Source organism: Nothobranchius furzeri, chromosome 12 (genome assembly GCF_043380555.1).
Source record: "Nothobranchius furzeri strain GRZ-AD chromosome 12, NfurGRZ-RIMD1, whole genome shotgun sequence".
Lineage (NCBI taxonomy): Eukaryota > Metazoa > Chordata > Actinopteri > Cyprinodontiformes > Nothobranchiidae > Nothobranchius > Nothobranchius furzeri.
This window is the reverse complement of record NC_091752.1, coordinates 67,760,742-67,782,652: the sequence shown is the minus strand read 5'-3', so window position 1 is coordinate 67,782,652 and position 21,911 is coordinate 67,760,742. Positions and strand designations below refer to the sequence as shown.

Here is a 21,911-nt window from a genome sequence, read left to right as displayed (position 1 = left end):
ATGTACACACAACACACACACTTGCGGTTCTGAGATGATGTCATTCACTGTTCACATGACTAAACAACCCCCCCCCCCCCCCCCAAAAAAAAACAGGCAAACAAATGGAGACGAGATGGAAAAATATCGGTTGTTAATATCAGCCCGGTTTTATTTATCGAACCAATACAGATATGTTAAAAACTGACCAACATCGTCCGATACCGATATTGATGCCGATATATTGTCCATCCCTAGTATAATAAATTGGAATCAAAGACTGTCATAAACCAGCTGCGGCTCTCGCTTCTTCTCAGCGTGCCATCCTTCAGCGGTCAGAACTGATTTTTAAAAATGCACCAGAGAGTCTATTATTTCACACACATAAAACAAAGTCCTAATAATGTATTATTTGTGCTAAAATGTCTTGTTTTATTCATGAATGTCCTCTAATGTCCCTTTTTTTTTTTTTTTGCTTTAGAGGAGACGAGGAGAGTAGTGGTTAAGAGACGAATCATAAAAGAAGCCATGTTGTTTCTGACTGTGTGTCTTTGTCCTTGCCAGACCGTTGTGTGTCACTCTGGTGTTCAGCACCAAAGGACAGCGGTATCTGCGAGTCGGACTGGCTGTGCCGCTCTTTGGTTCTATTGCCTTCCTGAGGAGGATAGTGGCTGACGAAGGGAAGCTTTCTCCAGACCAGGTGAGCAGGATTAATCTAAAGGCGATGGTTACAGGTTGCCCCTGCTTACTGGATGATATCTGTGTGTGTCTGTTGATCTCCAGGTGATCCTGACAGAGGTTTACTCCACAGGGTTCCAGCGCTCCTTCTTTGATGAAGACGACGTAACGAGCATAGCTGAGAATGATGTCATCTACGCTTTCCAGGCTCCACCCCTCTACATCAGGGGCGGGTCTGCTCGAATCTCAGGTAGACTGAAGAGCCAATCTGAAGTTAGGTATTACTTTGACTATAAAGGCAGGGCAGGAAAATTATCATAATACTCAACATCCATCCATTTTCACCCGCTTACGCCGAGTCGGATCGCGGGGGCAGCAGCCTAAGGCTTGGTTTATGCTTGACGCATTCACTTTCCGCGCAGTCATGCGGCTCGCGGATGGAACGCGCTTCAAAACTAGCAGTGTTTATGGTTCATGCGGCTCGTCTCTGCGGTGAGCCAATATTCTCCCAAACTGAATGGGGCAGCATGGAGCTCTACGGCAATCATCCAACACTACACCATAGTAGAAGTAGAAATTACTGTTTACAACAGCGTTCTCGTCTTTTCCGACAGTGCGAGCTATTTCTCCCCAAGAATTATTAACAACATGTTGATCACGGTGATCTCTGAGAGCTGAATCATACAAATGTCTGTATTTACGAACCTCTGCCATACTAGTTCTTGCCGGTCCGCCATGTTTTTCCTCGTCCGTCCGTCCGCGTGGTTAGAAATTTTCCGAGGTGCGAGTTGCGGAAATTCTGGGCCGTGCGGAGGCGCAGTGGAGGGGCGTGGTTGTTAAAATGACGCAACTTTTCCGCGTGGAGCCGTGCGGACCTCGCGGACACGTCAAGCATAAACCAACCTTAAGCAGGGAGGCCCAGACTTCCCTCTCCCCAGCCACTTGAGCCAGCTCCTCCGGGGGAACCCCAAGGCTCTCTCACTGTTATTCTGTGGGTTTCATGGTTGTTACCAGTTACGGATCAGCACCAGAAAGTTCTGGATGACAGACAAAGACGAGTCATACACAGTAAGTTGATAAGTAGATAAAAACATTGTTATATCAGGTGTTAACACTCCCAGGTGTTTTACGGTAGGTTGCACTTACTACACTTATTACGGTAATATGTCTCTGGCATTAGAGGAAGTGTGGTTGTTTGCCGCCTTGCTGTTAGCTTGTTGTTATAGTTCTGAACGGCTCATTCAAGGATGGAAAACGTCACAATTGACTCATTATTCAATTCACACACACACTTCACTGTAATATCCAGTTGTTGCCAATGGAAACAGTAGCTCGAGATATTTTTAAAGTCAACTGTTTGCGTTTTATTCGCTGTTAGCATTGTTAGCTCAACGTTAGCCTGTAGCCTGCTTCACCTGATATTAGAGTAAAACAAAAAGATGCCGTGGCTTCTTAGAGGTACACGAAATAACTGCTGGGTCGCTCCTGTTTACTGGCTTTGGTTCTTTAAAGCAGTGTTTCCCAACCCTGGTCCACAGGGGTACATCAAGTGCTGCAGATACCTGTTAATCACTCATTCATCTAAGTCAGGTGTGTGGCAGTAGGGAAACACTGAGGGCAACGTGGACAACATGCCTGCTGGTGTCGAATCACAAACACCGGCGCTGCAGTGTTCGCTCGGCGCAGACTCGGCAATCTAACGGGTTTACAGATCGTAAACAGTAACTACTTCCTTCTTTAGTTTTTTTGAAAGGAGAAAGAGTGACAAGCCCCCAGCCAGCTGTGAAAGAAATCTGTTTCAGTGGAACCTCCCTTCCAACATGACAGACATTAGACCGTTATGCGATTATTTCACTTACATATTGCTCCTTTAATGAATCCACTTTCCTCCAGGAATCCTTTGAGGTGCAAAGTGAGAACTATCTAGAACTTACTGAAGATTCCCATTCCCAGCGTTGTAGATTTCCCGCTGCCGTCGTCTCTGTTTCTCAGCTCATCATGTCCCTGTGTTTCCTTTCTGCACCTGCGACAGAGTCTCTTGGCTTGTATGTTGGTTTTTATAATATATCTTTCTGCACGTGTTGAAATGGAGACGCCACATCAGCGCTGAACACTTTTGTAGGCACAGCAGATTGTTCTGTCACTCACGCTGACACGTCATCTCCGTGGGCTTGGTGTGAAGTGGAAGCAGCGCATTAACGGAGCAGTCGCAGCAGCTTTGAGCTCTCCATCTGTGCCTACACAGGATGCATCCAGGCACTCAGTGTTTTGGCACAAATCAGAGGACAAAATCAGAACGATTTCTGCACGTAAAACAGAGAGTTGCAGTCTTGAGCGAAATCAGGTGCTTTTTATGATGTGTAGCTTGCTCAACCTCTCTGTGACTCCCTGGCCTGAGAGGAAAGGTGAGGTTTGTCTGGGAACGGTAGAAGCCTAATATGCAATTTCCAGGAAATTTTAAACAATGCTTTTATTTTGCTATGACAGTAAGTAAAGGCAAGAAAATCCAAATATCTTGAGTTAGGATGAGTGAATGCAATATGAACAAAGCTGTAAATACAGAATTATTTGATCTAATTAATATTGTTGTTCATCCATGAATCCTGTTTTCTTCAACATCAATCTGATATAAGAAACTAAAAAAAATCACAGATCAGGAATCTTTTGAACAGTAATGATTTATTTTTTTACTTTCTGTTCTTTATGTCTTCCTGTTATGTTTTCTGGTTAAACATTCAAAGACCAATCAGGTTGGATTTCCATATTTATATAGAAATTCACATCTTGTTGGTCAAATGTAGTGTAGCATATTTAGCTTAAAAAGCACCCAAAATTTAATAAATATGTTAACCCTACACGAGAATCTAATATAAAATTTATATTCTTTTAAAAGACTTTAATAGGCCGTCAGTTAACACTCAAGAAACGTGAGATCTGAGTTTCGATTCATGTGACAGACGAACCAGTCCATTCTCCATTCCTTTGTCTCAATGATTGTTTTAAAGGGGTTCAGGGTGGATTACATTCCCACTAATGACATTTTTATTACAGTATGTTAAAGGCTGAGAGTCTTGGAAATCCACACAGTCTTACTCATCTTATGTAGAACTAAAGGAAATGCATTAAAGCTGTTGTATTGTGTTGTAATTTAAGCCTTTAGGCCAGCGTCTCGGTTGACTGGTTGACTTTCAGCGTTTCAAGGTAACACAGAGTCATAAAGTGAATTTAAAGCATCCAGGAGTTAAAGGTTGTTGGAAGCATGGAGAGGTAAAGAGATGTGAAAGAAGAAAATGACGTACCCTTGGATTAAGTCAAAGACAAGCCGGTGATGGCGTGACCTTTTTCTGCTCGTAGATCCCAGCGTTCCTGCTGCGGTCCTTAAATTAATCTCCTACATCATCCTCTCACCTCTACACACCAAAGGAATCATTTTAATTTACCCACCACTCCTCAGATTGGTTGATGGGATTATTTATCGACTGTTGTTACCATGACTGTCTCCTATCAATATTTATTCATTCATGGTGGATTTTTGCTGATGCAGCTTCGGTCTGCGGTAAATAAGATGCTTCATCTCGTGTGGATCCATCAGACTTTTCTCTTCGTCGAAACCACAAAGTTTGATAAGAAGGTACCCGTAAAAACAGAGAGGGTGCGTTTGTCTTTGGACCGTCGTTGCTCCTGGAAATCACTCAGGATTTTTCTGTGACGTTAGTAGTTATGCAAATGTAACTCATCTTGCTGCTTACGCTGTCTTCAACATTTGACTTTGATCATCTAAAAATGGACATCGGACCTTATAGGACACGAGTAAACCCTGAAAGTGATCTAGACTTAGCCAGCGGGCTGTCGGGTTGATGGTGGATATTAGAGCCCGTCTCAACCCGTCACTGGAGACTAATGATGATGCATTTTAGAGGAACAATGTGTAGTTTCTACCATTAGTCTCTGGAATTATCCATCGAAATGTTGTTGAAAATGAATTCAATGAAGCCCAGTTGTTGAAAAATATTGGCAGCTTTGTAACATAAAAGCATAAAAATCAGGTGTAAAATACACGTGCGCAGGTCTAAGAGTGTTTCGTCAAGGCGCCTGGCCTCGAAAGGCAATGTCTTACAGTTAAATGGAACAAACTTGCATCAAGTGACCGCCACGGTCACGTAACGTCACGTGACATGGTAGATAACATTATATTTTATACGTATTAGTTTCAATGTAAATATATAACGAGCCTTTTACTTTTTAAATTGTGGATATGTTTATTAAAGTAAAAATGTAAGTGAGTTACTACCCACTAGCCACCGAAGCTGCAACTACTAAGCAACTAACCAACCATAGATAACTTCTTTGGATCTAAAAAAAAACTTTTTAAATTAGTAGACTTCCTTTTAAACTGGAAATTGTCCCCGAAGTAGCTGCCGGCTTCTGATCCACCGTCCTTTTGATAATACCGCGGTGTATTCTGGGTAATTTTGACCAAGGCTAGGCTACAAGACACCTCCCGTGTATCCTTGCTCAGCTAGCTAAACGGCTAACAAACATGCCTTCATTGGCTCCCCCACATTCCGTGTACAGTTCAAGCTGCTAACTTTTGTTTTTAAAAGCACTACATGGTGAAGCACCAGCATACCTGTCAGAGTTGCTTACGTTGTGGTCAGCCGATCACCTCTTGCTCTGTATTCCACACATGTGCTACAAATTGAGGGGTGAGCAAGCGTTTGTCCACGTGAGCACCACCTCACCTCTGCCACGTGGACCTCAAGGGATAAACCATCAACCCTGCTCAACGGTCAACTTTCCTGGCGAGGTCACCCATGAAGACAGTGGGAGGGTTAAGAGAGCCGACTTTGACTTGATGGTTAAAAATTCATCTGTCAGACAGACGGACTCACATCTACAGGGGACTTTACGGTGGGCCCAAACCATCAACCCTTCGCCACAGCATTGACAGGCGGTATCAGCTGTTTCTGTTATAATTGGTCTAAAAGACCAAGTTCACTGAGAAACAGTTTTTGCTTTTTGTTTTTGAAATTTAATCGTCACTCAAGTTTCTTGTGCAGGCTGGATGTGAAACAAGTCTTCTAGCCCTATTTCCTGCATTAGCCACCAACAGAAAATAGACTCAGGTCAGAAAAAGCCACACATAGTCACACAGAAGACTAGGGGTGTTTCTCAATGCTAAGGAACCTCGCCTTGATGTCTTGGTCCCACCCCAGTTGCCTAGGAGATACATCATCGGGAGCCACCAAGATGTGTTCCAATGTTCATGTTCTACCAAGGCGTGTGTTCTCCGTTTGTTAGCCGTTTAGCTAGCTGAGCGAGGATACACGGGAGGTGTCTTTTAGCCTAGCCTTGGTCAAAAATTACCCACAATACACCACAGTATTTTCAAAAGGACAGTGGATCAGAAGCCAGCAGCTACTTCGGGGGCAATTTTCAAGTTTAAAAGTAAGTCAACTAATTTCAAATGTTTTTTTTAGATCCAAAGAAGTTATCTATGGTTGGTTAGTTGCTTAGTAGTTGCAGCTTCAGTGGCTAGCGGGTAGTAACTCACTTATATTTCTAATTTAATAAACATATACACAATTTAAAAAGTAAAAGCCTCGTTATATATTAATATTGAAACTAATACGTATAAAATATAACGTTATCTCCCGTGTCACGTGACGTTACTTGACCGCCGTGGAATCCGCGGTCACGTTGAGAGGATGGTTAGGACCCAAAATGCAGATACCCAGACGACACGAGGCAGGAGTTGATATGAAGTAAAAATCCTTTTATTGTAGGATGAACAAAAATAAATCCAAAAGGCAGGGAGCCAAAATCCAAAAACAGGAGAACAAAGCTCACATGAAGCACAAACTGGGGACGAGACAGGAAGCTCACACAGAGCACCAAAAACAACGCTGACAAACAACACCAATGGACCGACACAACACAGAGACAAGACAGGGCTTATATAGACTGGGAGGAGCAATTAGGGAAACAGGAAGCAGGTGTGTGGAGTGAGGCTGGAGGGAAGGCAGGTGACAACAATTATCTGAATGGGGAAGAGAACCAGTGGAGGGCAGATAAACCTAAAACTATATAAAACACAAAACTAAATCTAAAGACTGGGGGAAGGACTCACACACACACACACTAACACACACCTACACTCACACACATACACTGAGCTGGGGAAAGGACATGCACACACGCACACTAACACACACATACACTCACACGCACATACACTGTCACTGGGGAATGACACACACACACCGAGCTGGGGACAAAGAGGCTGGAGCTACAACTGGAGGGGCTGGGGATGATCTGAAGGGCTACAAACAGAAGACACATAAATGAGACGCAGACAAAGGACACATGAGGGCGCTATGAGACACAAAAGGGGAATCTAGAGAGGGATGGAGAACATCAGGAGACACATGGGGAAAGGCGCAGACCATGACAGCCGTGGTCACGTGATGCAAGTCTGTTCCATTAAACCGTTTTCTTTGACCAAGGAAGGACAGTGTCCTTGTAAGCAAGACGCCTGGCCTCGCAAGACATCGCCTTGCGAGGCCAGGCGCCTTGACATTGAGAAACACCCTAGCATTCATGGACTCACCCATCATGGCTCACGCTGTTTCTGATGAAAGGAATTATGGGTAAACATATCTACTTTGGTCCCATCTATCCAAAGTCTCATAAAACTGAAGGGCAGCAACACTTGCTCCTCAAATTTCCTTGCAGATGTCTTTCCACCTCGTGTTAACACACACCTGTATGCTCCAGACCAACACAACCACCAGCTTTCATAGGTATGATCATCAGCACCTGGCTGATTGTTTCTCATCTAAATTTTACGGCAAGGGCGAACTTAGTTTTTCTGTTTGGTTTAATAGATAAAGAGGTTCGAGCTGAGTAACATTTGAACAGTTTAGGTTATTTCGAACCAAACCAATGTGTGCTAAAATGACTAAAAAGTTGCTGTTTTATTGCCGTCCTGCCAAATCACAAAAGATTTGTCGTGAAAAACTTAAATCCGTTGAAGCCAGAGGGACTCTGCTCTTTTCTTCATTCCACTGACAATTTTAAAATAATGTGACAGAGAGGCTGTTTTAGAAAATTAGTTAAAGATGGCTGACATTTTTCTCGTGACACAAGTAACCTCACACCAAATTTTGAAGCTAACTCGGACTTAAATACATTTTGGGGTCTTGGAATGCCACACAATGGATTTGTAGCCCATCAATGTTGAATCTTATTGTCTACATAGATGTTGTGTAATACTTAAAGTGAAAATTAACCGCCTATTTGCATCTGTGTTTTTTTTCTATCTGTCCTCTCTGCTGCTGTTCAGACAAACGTAGCTGTTGGTGTTTAATTATGGGCTCACCGTCTGTGTTTAGCGTGGCTCAGCCTGTGACGTAATGATGATGTAAGGGTGAGAACACAGAGCTGTTGTGGGTTCACATGATTCCTGCGGCTCCTTAGAGTTATCCTCCGGTGTTTCTGCAACTCAGGTGCATGTTGGTGCAGCTGGTGGAATAGTTTCCTCGGAGAAAGTCGCAGGTTTGAGTCCTTACTGCTGCCTTTCTGTGTGGAGTTGGCCTGTTCTCTCCATGCATGTGTTTGACTTTTCCAGGTGATCCTGGTTTTCTCCCACAGAGCAGAAACACGTGTGTTTGTTGAAGCAGCGATGAAAAAAACAGTAAAACAAGCTAGCTTTCACACACAAACACGGTCACAGAACTCCCGCCTCTCCTGTCTGCTGTCATCGCTGGGCCACGGCCGCCTGATAACGGACGACTGCATTACCAGAGGAAACGAGATAGTGCTTAACACCTGTCGACGTTTTCTATGGGGAGAAAAAAGTTTCATAAGATCTGTGCGTGTGTGTCTAGATTTGTGTGTGTTTAACACTTGATTTGTAACTTGTGTTTACATTTTCGTGTGTAACTTCATCTCCTTTTCCAGTCAGAGAACCACTCTGCCATTTATTAGTCATTTCTTATAACCCTCTCACTGCGTTTTCATGGCTCACAAACACATATATGTCTAAATAAACAGTTATAGATTATTAAAAATTTAATGTAGGTCTATCTTTTATAACTACAGTACAACATGGCTAACTTCTGATAAAGTGTACACCTGTGGGAAAACTCTCATACTAAAACCCATACCCCCCCCCACCACCACCACCACCACCACACACACACACACACACACACACCTTAGCCACATGAGGCCTACGGTACTTGAGATGATGCTCTTAGTTGGTATGTCCTAGATCCTTTTGAACAGTAGCCTATGACACGCTGCTTGTTGAGATCTCCTAGCCCGGGTGGTGAAGTGATATTAGTTCTTTTAGTGATCGGGTCAGGGTGTGGCTGGTGAAATTGAACCAGGCCATTGCCTTTCTCAACGTCACACCAACATTTGAACATGTGATGATACAAATTAGCCTTCGAGTAAACAAAGCCACATGAGGGCTGTCAGTCAGTACCCTCACATCTGTGTGTAAAGGTCTAACGTACCGCGTGGTTTATCACCATGAACCTCTTCAGAACCGACACGTGTCTTAACCCTCCCACTGTCCTAATGGGTGTGACCCTGCGAGGAAGGTTGACCATTGAGCAGGATCCCTTGAGGTCCACGTGTCAGGGGTGAGGTGGTGCTCACTCCTCACCCCTGCCATGTGGACCCAAGAGATAAACTATTAACCCTGCTCAATGGTCAACTTTCCTCGTGGGGTCACACCCATTAGGACAGTGGGAGGGTTAAGCCCGTACGAGTGGAGTTTCGTCCTCACCGTAGACGTCACATTTCACACAGATCCAATCATGCCCGCTCTTTGCTTTGTTAGCCACCCTCCTCTGGTGCTCCCAGAAAGACACGAGGGAACAAGAGAGACGTGCTCTGCCCCCCCCCCCCCCCCCCCCCCCAGGACAGGATGTGCAGCCGAGGCAGCGTCAGATAAGAACAGGCAGCAGCCGTTGGTCCTTCTGCTCCCGCTGCTGAATCACCGCTCTTCAAGTAAAAGCTGCCGTCTCACCAGTTTAGAAATCTCAGTGTTCTCTCACACTCCTTCGAGGTGTTACCTTAAGTTCAAGGATCGCACTTTCAGAACGTTACAGCGGTCAATATTTCTTCTCTAATTTCCCTCTGGGATTAATAAAGTATCTTTGAATTTGAATTGAATTTTAATTCAAAGGGCGGCTGTGTGCTGTCACAGAGGAAACAAAAAATAAAGGCAGAATTTGCTTTCCTCGTTTTCACTCAGGGTACCATCACAGCTTGCCATCGTCTCCATACTCCACCGGTCCAGAGGGTCAAAGGTTACCATCTTCTGGGGCGTTATCGTCAGAGTTTCTCAACCAGGGTGTCCCTGTGAAGATTCTGCTGCTGGTGTGTAACGCTGCTGGAGGCGGGCAGCAGGCTGTAAGGTAATCACTGACCGCTGGACTCCTATCCAGTAACAGGTGTGACATCATCACAGGGGACAGCAGATGTGTCCGCTGCAAATTACGCCTCGTCTTAATACTTGTTTGTCTTAATCAGTGGCTTTTGTAATAATCAACATACTTAAAACTGAACAAATCCTAAAAATCTGCTTGTTTCATAGAAGTGATGAAACTGAGAAACACAAACGTTTTGCAGCCATTAGCCGCCATTGTAGTGGATGCGTGCGATTCTGCCGGACGTGAAGCATCAGGGTTTTTTTACTCGTCCCTGTAGCGCACGGACACGCCTTTTATGCTTTGAGTCTCTATTTTACACACATTGCTGGAGTGCCTCAAGCTCAGCAGTTCAGATCCGGCCAAACAGGAAGTCAAAACATAGATGCAGTGTAAAACATCCCGAATCTTTCAAAATAAAAGTCATGTGCAGATTTTAGGAAAGGAACAGGAAGTGCGTGTTACAGAACAGAAAATAAACCGGACCTTTTTGGATCCCTGCTGTTATCATCCTTCTTGCTTCTTATCTTGTGAACTGCCAAAGTCACACGAGGGCCGGCAATTCTCCAGTGATTTTGTGACCTCGTGGGACCCGCTGCATGGAACGCTTTTGCTGCCATTTTGTGTCTGAAACGCACCCGATGGGAATGGCGCTGCTACATTATGTTCCACATATGCATCCAGTGGAAAGCCGGGATCAGTCTGCATCTCTGGTGGTTAATAAACGGCTGCAGATGTTGCTGATAAACCTGCATAAAAATTTTAATGTACATTTAAGGAGTTTGGAGAAACAAAGATTAGTTCTTGCTGGAGAAAGTAGCTCAAATAAATAATCACAAAGAGAGCCCGGTGTCTTCAACCAGTCTCATAAATATAATAGAAGTTTATGCAAAGTGTTATTTTCCAACCTTTACGTTGCTTTAAATGTCACATTTTGCGTTGATTCTGGTGAATTGTTGTAAAATTCCAGTTTAAAGTTTCACGTTAGTGCTAATTAGGGCTCACTTAAGCTGCGTTTAACTCATTCACTGCCAATGTTTTTACGTGTGGGCGTCGGACGAGCCCCCGCACCGTGAGAACAAACATCTCAGCTCTAAAGCCAATCTTTATATGCGTACGTCACACGTCATGTGATCAGGAAGCAGAACATCCATGTGTTAGGAGATCGTTTTGGGCCTCTGCCGTAAAAAAAAGTGAGGCGCGAACCGGAAAAGCTTCTGGCGATCACAATTCAACAACGGATTATGAAAGAACGGATAACGCTCGAAACGCGTGGATTCTTCCTGATGTAAGAGGTGAGACTCCGCGTTGTTTTGGTAGGTTTGGCGTCGACATCATCATAGAGTGCAACGTTCTGTAACTCTTAAAATCAGTGAAAACGCTGAAAAATGCTGGCAGCAAATGAGTTAAAGAGACATTGTGTAGTTTTTACCATTAGTCTCTGGATATATCCATCGAAAGATTGTTAAACATGAATTAAAGGAAGCCGAGTCGTTGAAAAGTACTGGCAGCAGCGTAACATGTAACCAAAAAAATCTGGTCTAAAATACATGAGAGCAGGTCTGTGGGTGTGTCTCAATGTCAAGGCGTCAAGGCCAGGCGCCTTGCTTACGAGGACACTGTCCTTCCTTGGTCAAAGAAAACGGTTAAATGGAGCAGACTTGCATCACGTGACACGGGAGATAACGTTATATTTTATACGTATTAGTTTCACTATACATATATAACGAGGCTTTTACTTTTTAAATTGTGTATATGTTTATTAAATTAAAAATATAAGTGAGTTACAACCCGCTAGCCACCGAAGCTGCAACTACTAAGCAACTAACCAACCATAGATAACTTCTTTGGATAAAAAAAAACATTTTAAATTAGTTGACTTACTTTTAAACTTGAAAATTGTCCCCGAAGTAGCTGCCGGCTTCTGATCCGCCGTCCTTTTGAAAATACTGCGGTGTATTCTGGGTAGTTTTTGACCAAGGTTAGGCTACAAGACACCTCCCGTGTATCCTCGCTCAGCTAGCTAAACGGCTAACAAACGGAGAACACACGCCTCGGTATAACATGAACATTGAAACACGTCTTGGCGGCTCCCGATGATGTATCTCCTAGGCAACCGGGGCGGGACCAAGACATCAAGGCAAGGTTCCTTGGCATTGAGAAACACCCCAAGTCTCTGGGCGACGCAATGTTAAATGCCATGTTTCCTTCTACAGGAGCCCATGAGGACAAAATGCATTTACCGTAATTTCTGGACTATAGAGCTCACCAAAATATAAGCTGCACCAACTTAAAAAAGGGCTTTTTGACCCTAATGGGCATCCATTGGTAAGGTCTTACTTCAATATAGAAATACTGCTTGCTTGCAATGATTTGGGTATCCACTGCCCCCTATCGCCAGGAAAAATACACACTGTCACTTTAAGACCCTTTGTTTTACCAAAACAGGCATTACATTTGATTTAAGTTTTTTTATGGAGATGTTATGAAAGTGAAATTCTAATTTTAAAATATGAATGTACACTAATTATAACCTATAAAATGTAATTTTTATAGCTTTTTTTCTTGGTGTGAACATTAAATAAAGGTTTAGACGAATGTTGTGGATATTAATATTTGGTGTAAAGGTTTATAAAGCAACATTTGTATGAAAACGTTTGATATTCTCTGGTGTAGAATTATAATAAAACAGCAGAAATGCTTCATAACAGGCCCCGCTTGGACTCAGAGTTAAACTCTGTTTCTCTGAGCTGAGGTTGTTCAAAGACCTGTCAACAGCTGATAAAATTAAAAAAGACCTGAACCGTCCCTTTAACTCTATGAAGCGTGGAGAGGATCTGTGATATTCGCTCCAGATCAAACACTTAAGGACTCTGACATCTGCCTCGATGAGGAAACTCATCAGACGGCGTCTACAGAGGTCAGGACAGGTGAGCCGGCCAACGCCGCTGTGATATCACATTCTCCTTCACAGACCTCTCCATCATCGCTCAAACCGCCCACATCTCTCGCTTTCATCACATGACCGGGGGGGGGTCTCCGTGCCAGCAGAGTGACATTGAAGTCACATAGCTGCACTCGTCTCGCTGAGCTCTTTGTAGGATGACATCACAGATATGCTACTGAGAGAACCAGTGTGAAACTCACGGTTGTTTATGTCTCTGAACGGTGAAACCACGTTTCATGTGTGAAAAAACCCAAAAGCTGATTTCTTCTTCACATGCAGGAACAAATCTGTGATGTTTCACATCTGCACCTTTTAAGCCCGTCCTCCAAGCGTGGAGGCAGGTGGAGACTTCACAGCAGAGGCTCCGCTGCCTCCGTCCCACAGCTTTCACTAAATGTTTCTCAGAGAAAACGACAAATTCAGACCAACTTAGACGTCAGGGACTAAAACGCCGCTCGCGCGTTAGGAGGTGAATCCCTTCCACTCACGTTGCCTGTGACCCCCTGCTGTTCTCAACGCTCGCTCACTGATGTCATTGGAGGCTGTAAAATAAATTCATTCTCTTTATACATGCATGGAAGCTTTAATTTGACATGACTTAGTGTCTGTATGTGGAGATTTTCCTCCAATCTGTCCCTTTATTGAGCTGCTCTGCTGGTCCCAAACTCATAAATGTGATCCGCTGTCCCAGAGAGACCGTTTTCCTTCTCTTCACCAGGCGGTTTTCCTCCTCATTGTCCTTGTCTGTCCAATTAAAGGTCAGCGCCGGTATCAGTAAAAGTCATAAATAACTGGCTTCTGTCTGAATTCTGAGTAAAGTTAGCGATGCAACAGGAAGTGTGTTGTCCTTTTTCCCCTCTTTCAAAGTAAAACTACACCGACAAAGCAAAGCTCTTGGAAAGACCTGTCTAAAGTGTCAGACCAGGACGGGTCAAGTGAAAAATAATTAGCTCGATTTTATTTATTTTATTTCAAGTTTTTTTTCATAAAGCGCCGAATCATGACCAGAGTCGTTTCAAGGACCTTCACAAAGTAAACATTCCAATTCAGGTCAGGTCATTAAGCCAATCCGTTTCCTATATGAGGAACCCAGCAGGTTGCATCGAGTCACTGACTAGTGTCAGTCTTTACAGCAGTCCTCATACTAAGCAAGCATGCAGCGACAGTGGAGAGGAAAACTCCAGATGCATTGCAGGCTCTTGTTCTGTAGCTCTGTAACACTTTTTTACTGTTCTTTTAAGGTTTGGACCTCCTTTCCTAATGAGGGAGGATCGGTCTATTTCCTGGGACCAACTCCAGCAAAGCATCCTCAGCAAGCTCTATTACCTGATGATAAACGGAGCCCCAGTCCAGGTAGTCAATGCTTCATCAGTGGTTCTGAGAGAGGTTTATCTTTGTTCTGCCTGTTTTTTGTTTACATTTTCTTCACTGAGTTGCTAACCTGTAGCACAACAACGGCAACAGGGCGAGAAGGTCACCAGATAACACCAGTTACGACAAAAATATATATTTGTTTTGAGAAAAAGGTTATCAGGGTATGCTAGTTAGCTTGTGCTAACCTAGCGGTGATATCAAACACGTGCTTGCTTCATCTCTGTGAGCTTCTTCTGCAAACTAATTTAATTAGTTTTTTTAATCCGGGAACAAAAACTGGATTTTCATTAAACTCGTTTCAACGTGTGTGTGTGTGGGGGGGGGGGGGGGGTGGGGGGGTAATAGGGCACCGACTGGTGGACAGAAGCCCCTCCTACCAAGCTGGCCAGTGTTTGCCAGGTTTGGTTTTTTTTTTGTTTGTTTGTTTTTTTGCCGGCTGGTGTCGATTTACACCAGCACAGCAGCTTTAGCTGGTGCAGACTTGGCAACCCTTCGGGCTCACAGATGATTGGCTCTGGAACCAGGAAGTATCGAGGCGGGACTCCTTTTAAAAGGAGAAAAACCAGCAGCCCGTCCAGCCGGCTGAGAAGGAAATCTGTTTCAGTGTAACCTTCTTTCCAACGTGATTGAGATATTAGTCTGTTTTGGGATTATTTCACTGATTAACGCTACCTGAAATGTCATGTCAGTATCTATGCTTCAGTAACCAAAGAAACACCCGACTCCTTCAGGGCTGCTTAAAATCTGAAATCAAGAGAGAGAAATTGTTTTAGGGGAGACTAAATGCCTCGGGGGGGGGGGGGGGGGGGGGGGGGGTTAAATCACATTTGAAAGCTCATGGAGAACGTTTCTTTCATACAGTTTGCAAATACACTTCGTGCCCCACAAAAAAAGTGTAAATTAAATGTAATAAGCTGTGTTATAAAGGTCTAAATAAAAGAAGCACATTCAGTAAGAAGTGGAAGGCTGCTCCTGTGGGTAAATCAAGGTGATATTTACCAGGAAGCCTGGGAAGAAATGCTAACACGGGGGTGATGCTGTCTATTTTTCTGGTGCCAGTTTGGCTGCAGGTTTCAGCTCCAGCTGCAGACGGGACAACAGAGCTTCTGATGCCAAAATAACGAGCCTTACAGTAATCTAACCTGGGGGTGATGGATGTTGTGATAACTGCGTTTGCAGGAGCTCCGCGGTGTTTGTTTTTAAATGTTTCTGTATTTGACATGTGTTAGGTAGTCATTCTGATTCATCCTGTAATAATCCCCGGGGGGTCGAGCGTTCCAGGGGGATTGTGTGTGTGTGTGTGTGTGTGTGTGTGTGTGTGTGTGTGTGTGTGTGTGTGTGTGTGTGTGTGTGTGTGTGTGTGTGTGTGTGTGTGTGTGTGTGTGTGTGATTGAGCTCCTCCTGCAGATTCTCCTGATCTCAGCAGAACAAGAGGAAATCAGTTTCATTTTTTAGAATTGTGTTATCATCATTCCTACAGCGAAGAGTAATATCCTTGTGCCCCAGAGGACGAGAGGAAATCCCGGTTCTTTGCTTTTGCTTTTCTCTCAACCTTCTGTCAAACGGCAGGACACAGGAACCGTTCTGAGTCATCTGAATACAACAGAAGTTAGCTGTTTTCACCATTTCGCCGTGGTCAGCAGTGATACCTATTAACTGTAATGAAATCATATAGTTTGGAATATGGTGGCACAGTTGGCAGCACTGTTTGGTCGCAGTGAGAAGGTTGCCGGTTCGAGTCCTGGCCGCGCCCTTTCTGCGTGGAGTTAGCATGTTGTCCTCGTGCATGTGTGGGTTTTCTTCAGGCAGCGGTGGAACAAGTACTTGAAGTACAGATAAATGAGTAAAAAGTTACTCAAGTAAAACTGGAAGTGTCCTAGAATTTTTTTTACTTAAAGAGCAAGTCACCCCCTACCAGATTCTTACTCAACTCCCACTTCCTGTTTGAAAAATGCAACAAATGCTGTTGCCTAGCAGACCGAGAGGGCAGAGCCGCTAACAAACACACACAGACTCACAACGACATTGTGACATCATATGGTACCAGCTAACGTTCTAGGGTACCTCTTAGCCAATAGCGATGGCAGATTTAAATTCAAATGCAGTGCAGAGTTTTTACCTGACGACGGCACAACACTGACAGTTTTAGGCAGAACATTTAAATTTTAACTAAAGTGCACTAAAGTGCAAAACTATTGACTACACCTGTCTGCAGCACGATTAGACACACATTTGTATAGTTTATCAGAAAAAAATATTTGATTTGGGGGTGACTTGTTTTTTAAAGAAAAGTAATAAAAGAAGCATATTCAAATGTACCTTCAAAGTAAAATGCTAATTAAAGTCATTTTACTTTTAAAACTTTCCAGAAAATGCAGTGGAGTAGAAATAAAGTAGTGCCGAAGAAAATAACTTAAAAGGACAATGTGTAGTTTAAATGATGCTCCGTTGTTGAAAACTGTTGTCGGCTTTGTAAAGCCTGATTTATGCTTCTCCGTCTGCGTCAGTGCGGAGACACGCAACGCCATTATCCGTCCTTGCGTAGGGCTCCAGCAGGCACGCAAGTACGTACGGAGTCGAGCCCACTTTTTTAAACATCCGTCGAACGAAACGGATTACGCAAGCTTGTGATTGGTCAGGACGCCGCTGTTGTTTACAGCGCCGCCATTGCAAAGAGAGCCGAGGATAACTAGCGGCAGACACGGAGAAGCTTGAAGAATACCTCGCGAAAAAACTCTAAAAATGTGAACGTTTCATTCTCCCGTGACTGGAGGAGTGAAAAGATGCGCAGCAAGCGTTTTATTTGTGGACGGAAATGACAGGAAACGTGGGTTTAGAGGTGGGGAGCGCATGAAGCAGTGGGAGAATGAGAGACAAATATGTCCGTGTTAAAAGTCTCTTATACTGTATACACAAAAAACACAATATAAACACACAATCTTGGACCGATACATGACAGGATACCACAGAACAGCGCTACGCCCTCTGCTGTACTGCTGGGCAATTGCTTTGCAACACTCCCCAGGAGACGGAGAAGTAAAAGAGCAAAACGCATCCGTCAATCCGTGCATGTCTGTCCCTTGCGGAGCTGACGGAGAAGCATAAACCAGGCTTAACACATAACAGATGTAAAATACACACGAGTGAGTCTAAGGGGGTTTCTCAATGTGTTGTGGGGCCGGGCGCCTTGCTTACGAGGACACGGTCCTTCCTGTCAAAGAAAACGGTTAAATGGAACAGACTTGCATCACGTGAGGTAACGTTATATTTAATACTTGTAAGTTTCAATGTAAATGTATAACAAGCCATTTACTTGTTAAATTGTGTATATGTGTTAAATTAAAGGGGCATAATGGAAGTTTGACAGCCAAAACATGTATAGAAATAATAAATGTCTTCTTCATACATTCTCCGGCAATGTCCTGGTCCTGTAGCCTGGCAAGCCAGCTGGCCACGCTCCATTGACGACTCTCGGTTGTGGGGCGGGTTCTACCGTTGTCTTTCAAATGATCTCCGCATTCCACTGGACAATGAATGTGACATACTCTTGTTTCACTCTGTTGCATCATCCCACCCACCAGGCATATAGAGTGCCCTGATTGGCCCACAAAGCGGATAAAACTCTGTGATTTGTTCACTAAGCAGATAGAGCACTATGATTGGCCCACCATTATGGACCAATCACAGCTCTTTATGTGTTTGAAACCCCTCTAGAGAGTTGTGATTGGCTAGCCAGAGTCCTGGTAGGAGCTGCTGAGCTCCTTTAGCTTTAGCTTAGCATAAAACACAGTAAGTGAATGGATCAAACTGGCATTGTGAGTAAAAATGTCCTAAAATCACTAGGTAGTGATCCCAACTCTGCTTGGTGAGTTACTTCAGCATTTTCCTGCAGACCAAAAACAGGCATGATGGGTTAACTGAGGACTTAAAGTACCTATACGTGTGAGTGACTTTGTCTCTGTCTGTGTGTCCCTATAATGGACGAGAAACCTATCCAAGGTGTCCCCTCCTCTCGCTCTGCTGGAGTTAGACAGCAGCTCTCTGCGACCCTAGTGAGGCGTAAGCGGTTAAGCTAATGAGTGAGAGAGCGAGCAAAATCAAATGACAACAGACACAAACGAAGGCAAACTGTTTACCTGTAGACGCTCTAATGAACACCAGCTCTCCGTGGCGAGGTCTTTGGTCCGTCTGCTAGGGCACCCCCAAGAGCCCCCCCCCCCCCCCCCCCCCCAGGAAAATGACTAAAGAAATAATCAGAATACAAAAATATGCATATTTTTCTGCTGCTCACCATTTTAAAAAAGTTTTTATCTCCATAGTTTTTATATTTATTTTTTGTGAACACAGCCACACAGGTGAATACACCTAAAAAATTTAAATTTTAAATGAAATCTTGGGTAACATTTTAAATAACTGAAATGTGTTTTCTAAAATGTTTGCGTTTGTAAAATTTAAGTTAAATGTTTTGGATATGTACTGTTATCTTAATAAAAACGAATGAAGGCGCAATGCAGTACATCGCCACAGGCTAAATTGTCCCATAGTTACCACAAGGACCAATTTGGTGTGCCACCCCAAAAATTTCTTTGGGCCCATCTGGCCACCCCTATCAAAATTTTCTGGAGGCGCCCCTGTCTGTCTGGAGTCTCTTGAGATGTTTCTGCTCGTGTTTAAAAGGGTAACGGTGGTTTTGTCCCTCTTTCAGAACACCAGAGTGCTTTTCAACGTCCGAGTTGTTGGAGGATCACCGTTTTACAGCTACCTGTCACCTCAGGATGGACGGCCGCTCTACCATCCCACTGTGGACAGGTGAGTGTCACCGCACATTAAAAAGCATCTGGATTGTTTCTCCTAGGACACTCATGTCTCGTAGACGCCACCCATCAAACACACAGACAACAGACCTGCCATACTGGCCCCGCGTGTTGAATGGCTTCCTCATCCAACGCCAGATCCAATCTGAGCAATATTCTATTATCAGGTTTTAATCTGTGGGTGTTGATTACATTTCCTGGTGAATTATGAATCCTGTGCAGCACTGAGAAATACTCATTATTGTGTCACAACCTCTGAAAATATTCACGCTGTAACTCGTCCTGTATTCCCTGATGCTTCTATCAAGTTTATCACTTCTATAAAAAGTTGCTCAAGTTTGAATAAAAAGAAAGTTTCCCTGTTGGAAATCTGAAAGATAAGGCAGCAGCCCTTTTAAAGCTTTTGGCCCTCTCTCTGACTAATTTGAGTTATTCTACTGAGATCGTTCCTCTCCTTTTTCCTTATTTATATTCTCCTACCAGAAACGACTAAAGCCAGTGTCTTACTGGACTGCAACTGTCACTGGCAAACTGCAAACACCATGTTAAAAAGGTTTCTGTTACAAACTTCCTCTCAAAATAGTCCCGCAGTTGTTGCACAGACCTGGAACCCGTCCCCGTTTAGTTTCACTGAGACAGAAGAAATGTGAGACTATTTTGAGAAGGTTTGGAGACCAGATTATGAAGATAGTAAGGGACAAATCCTGAGACTCAAGCTTTTGGTTGGTGTAGATGTTTAATTTCACCCAACTATTTGGGGTCAAGAAGCTGCAAACACTAAAAAAAATGGTGCAATTAGTTCGAAAAATACTAATTTTCTAATAAATGTTTAACCCTCCCACTGTCCTAATGGGTGTGACCCCGCGAGGAAAGTTGACCATTGAGCAGGATTGATGGTTTATCCCTTGAGGTCCATGTGGCAGGGGTGAGGAGGTCCTTGCGGGCTCACACCCATTAGGACAGTGGGAGGGTTAAAAAAAGTGAATGAAAACAAATCAACATGAAAAACATTTGAAGATCTAAACTAGAAAGAAAAAAGTTGAGCGAAAGCCAACATTTACTGAAGCCTTTTAGATCTCCGCTCTGTCACCACAGTGACACGTCGGTGCCTAGCTCATTGATCTCCAAACAAAACCGTTTTGGTTGTTCGTTCGCTTACACCGACATGAAAATCTGACATTTTCAGTTTGTAGGCAATGTCTTGGAAGAGGCTATTTTCTGTTTCTTGTCATTTTGAGCTCATCAGTTTGTTCAAACTGTTTGGTTTTCCAGTGGAGTTCCAAGTGAATTTCCCCACTGTGTGATCAATAAAGTCTATTCTATTTTATTGTATTCTATTCTGTTGTATTGTATTCTATTCTATTCTATTCTATTCTATTCTATTCTATTCTATTTTATTCTAACAAACAATGCTGCTGTCACTGACTTGACTCTACCCCACCAGCCTGTTGAGTCCAAACACACGCTGACTCAGCACTGAGCTAATGACGTAACCAGTGGACAGCAGCTCTGGATTAGGGACCTTTGTGTTGTTGGCGTGTTTGGTGTGAAAGGACCGGGTGTATTACAGCTGTCTATTGTAATTGGTCAGTGATCCTGTCAAACAACGCCTCTGAAACTGTCTTTGTAACATAAGCAAGATGATTGTGATGGGCTGCTAAAACAAAAACATCCAGAAATATTTAGTCTGTCTGTCTGTCGCTGTCGTTGTGTCCTTGGGCAAGACACTTAAACCACGTTGCCTGCTGGTGGTGGTCGGAGGGACCGGTGGCGCCTCGTCTCTGTCAGCACGCCCCAGGGCAGCTGTGGCTACATCGTAGCTCATCCCCAACAGTGTGTGAATGTGTGTGTGAATGGGTGAATGACTGATTGTGTTGTAAAGCGCCTTGGGGGGTTCCAGGACTCTAGAAGGCGCTATATCAAATACAGGCCATTTACCATTTTTAGTTTACATCACCATTCATTGTTCTTTTAACCCTCCCACTGTCTTTTTGGGTGACCCCACCAGGAAAGTTGACCATTGAGCAGGATGTATGGTTTATCCCTTGAGGTCCACATGGCAGGGGTGAGGTGGTGCTCACTCCTCACCCCTGCCACATGGACCCAAGGAATAAACCATCAACCCTGCTCAATGGTCAACTTTCCTGGCGGGGTCACACCCATTAGGACAGTGGGAGGGTTAAACTAAGAAACCCAAGCTGTTTAACTTAAGATGTTTAAGTGTCCACTTTCGGAATTCTGGGACATTTCTGGAATGGGGAAAATTCGACGGGAAATACGATGTTCAGCTGTTGTACGGCCTGCTGCTTTGGCACGGAGTGATGTAACAGATCCGCGCCAAAAAGTGTCCGTGGGCAATGTCATTTAAAGTTATACTCTTTGAAAGTACGGCATAATTTCATCGAGTCGGAGGGCCGAGAGCAGCTGTGGGATGTAAAAGGTGACAAGAAGAAGCACCGTTTTTTTTTTACAGTGCTTTGAGACAACAAAGCCCCGTGAATTTTGGCATTGGGGGGTTCTGCTGCGTTTTCTGGTGGAAATTTAGTAACGACGATTTCAAAGCACTTCTTATTTTCTTTTTTTTCCATTCTACTTCATTAGCAACTCTTTCAATTTTGCAAATGCGGTTATTTTGGTTAATGTCTCTACTGATGTCATTTCCTACTGAGTCAGCAA

General features: G+C 43.8%; 1 protein-coding gene across 2 annotated transcripts in view; it reads left to right on the top strand.

The window, feature by feature from the left end:
- The window catches only part of usp43b (ubiquitin specific peptidase 43b), a 111,767-nt gene that overhangs the window by 70,887 nt on the left and 18,969 nt on the right, over positions 1-21,911 (top strand). For both annotated transcript variants that reach the window (XM_015945252.3, XM_054750748.2), the window contains exons 5-9: positions 544-679; positions 763-907; positions 9,926-10,088; positions 14,289-14,400; positions 19,127-19,230. In XM_015945252.3, coding sequence (XP_015800738.3) covers positions 544-679; positions 763-907; positions 9,926-10,088; positions 14,289-14,400; positions 19,127-19,230 — 660 coding nt within the window. The remainder of the gene's footprint in view (positions 1-543; positions 680-762; positions 908-9,925; positions 10,089-14,288; positions 14,401-19,126; positions 19,231-21,911) is intronic.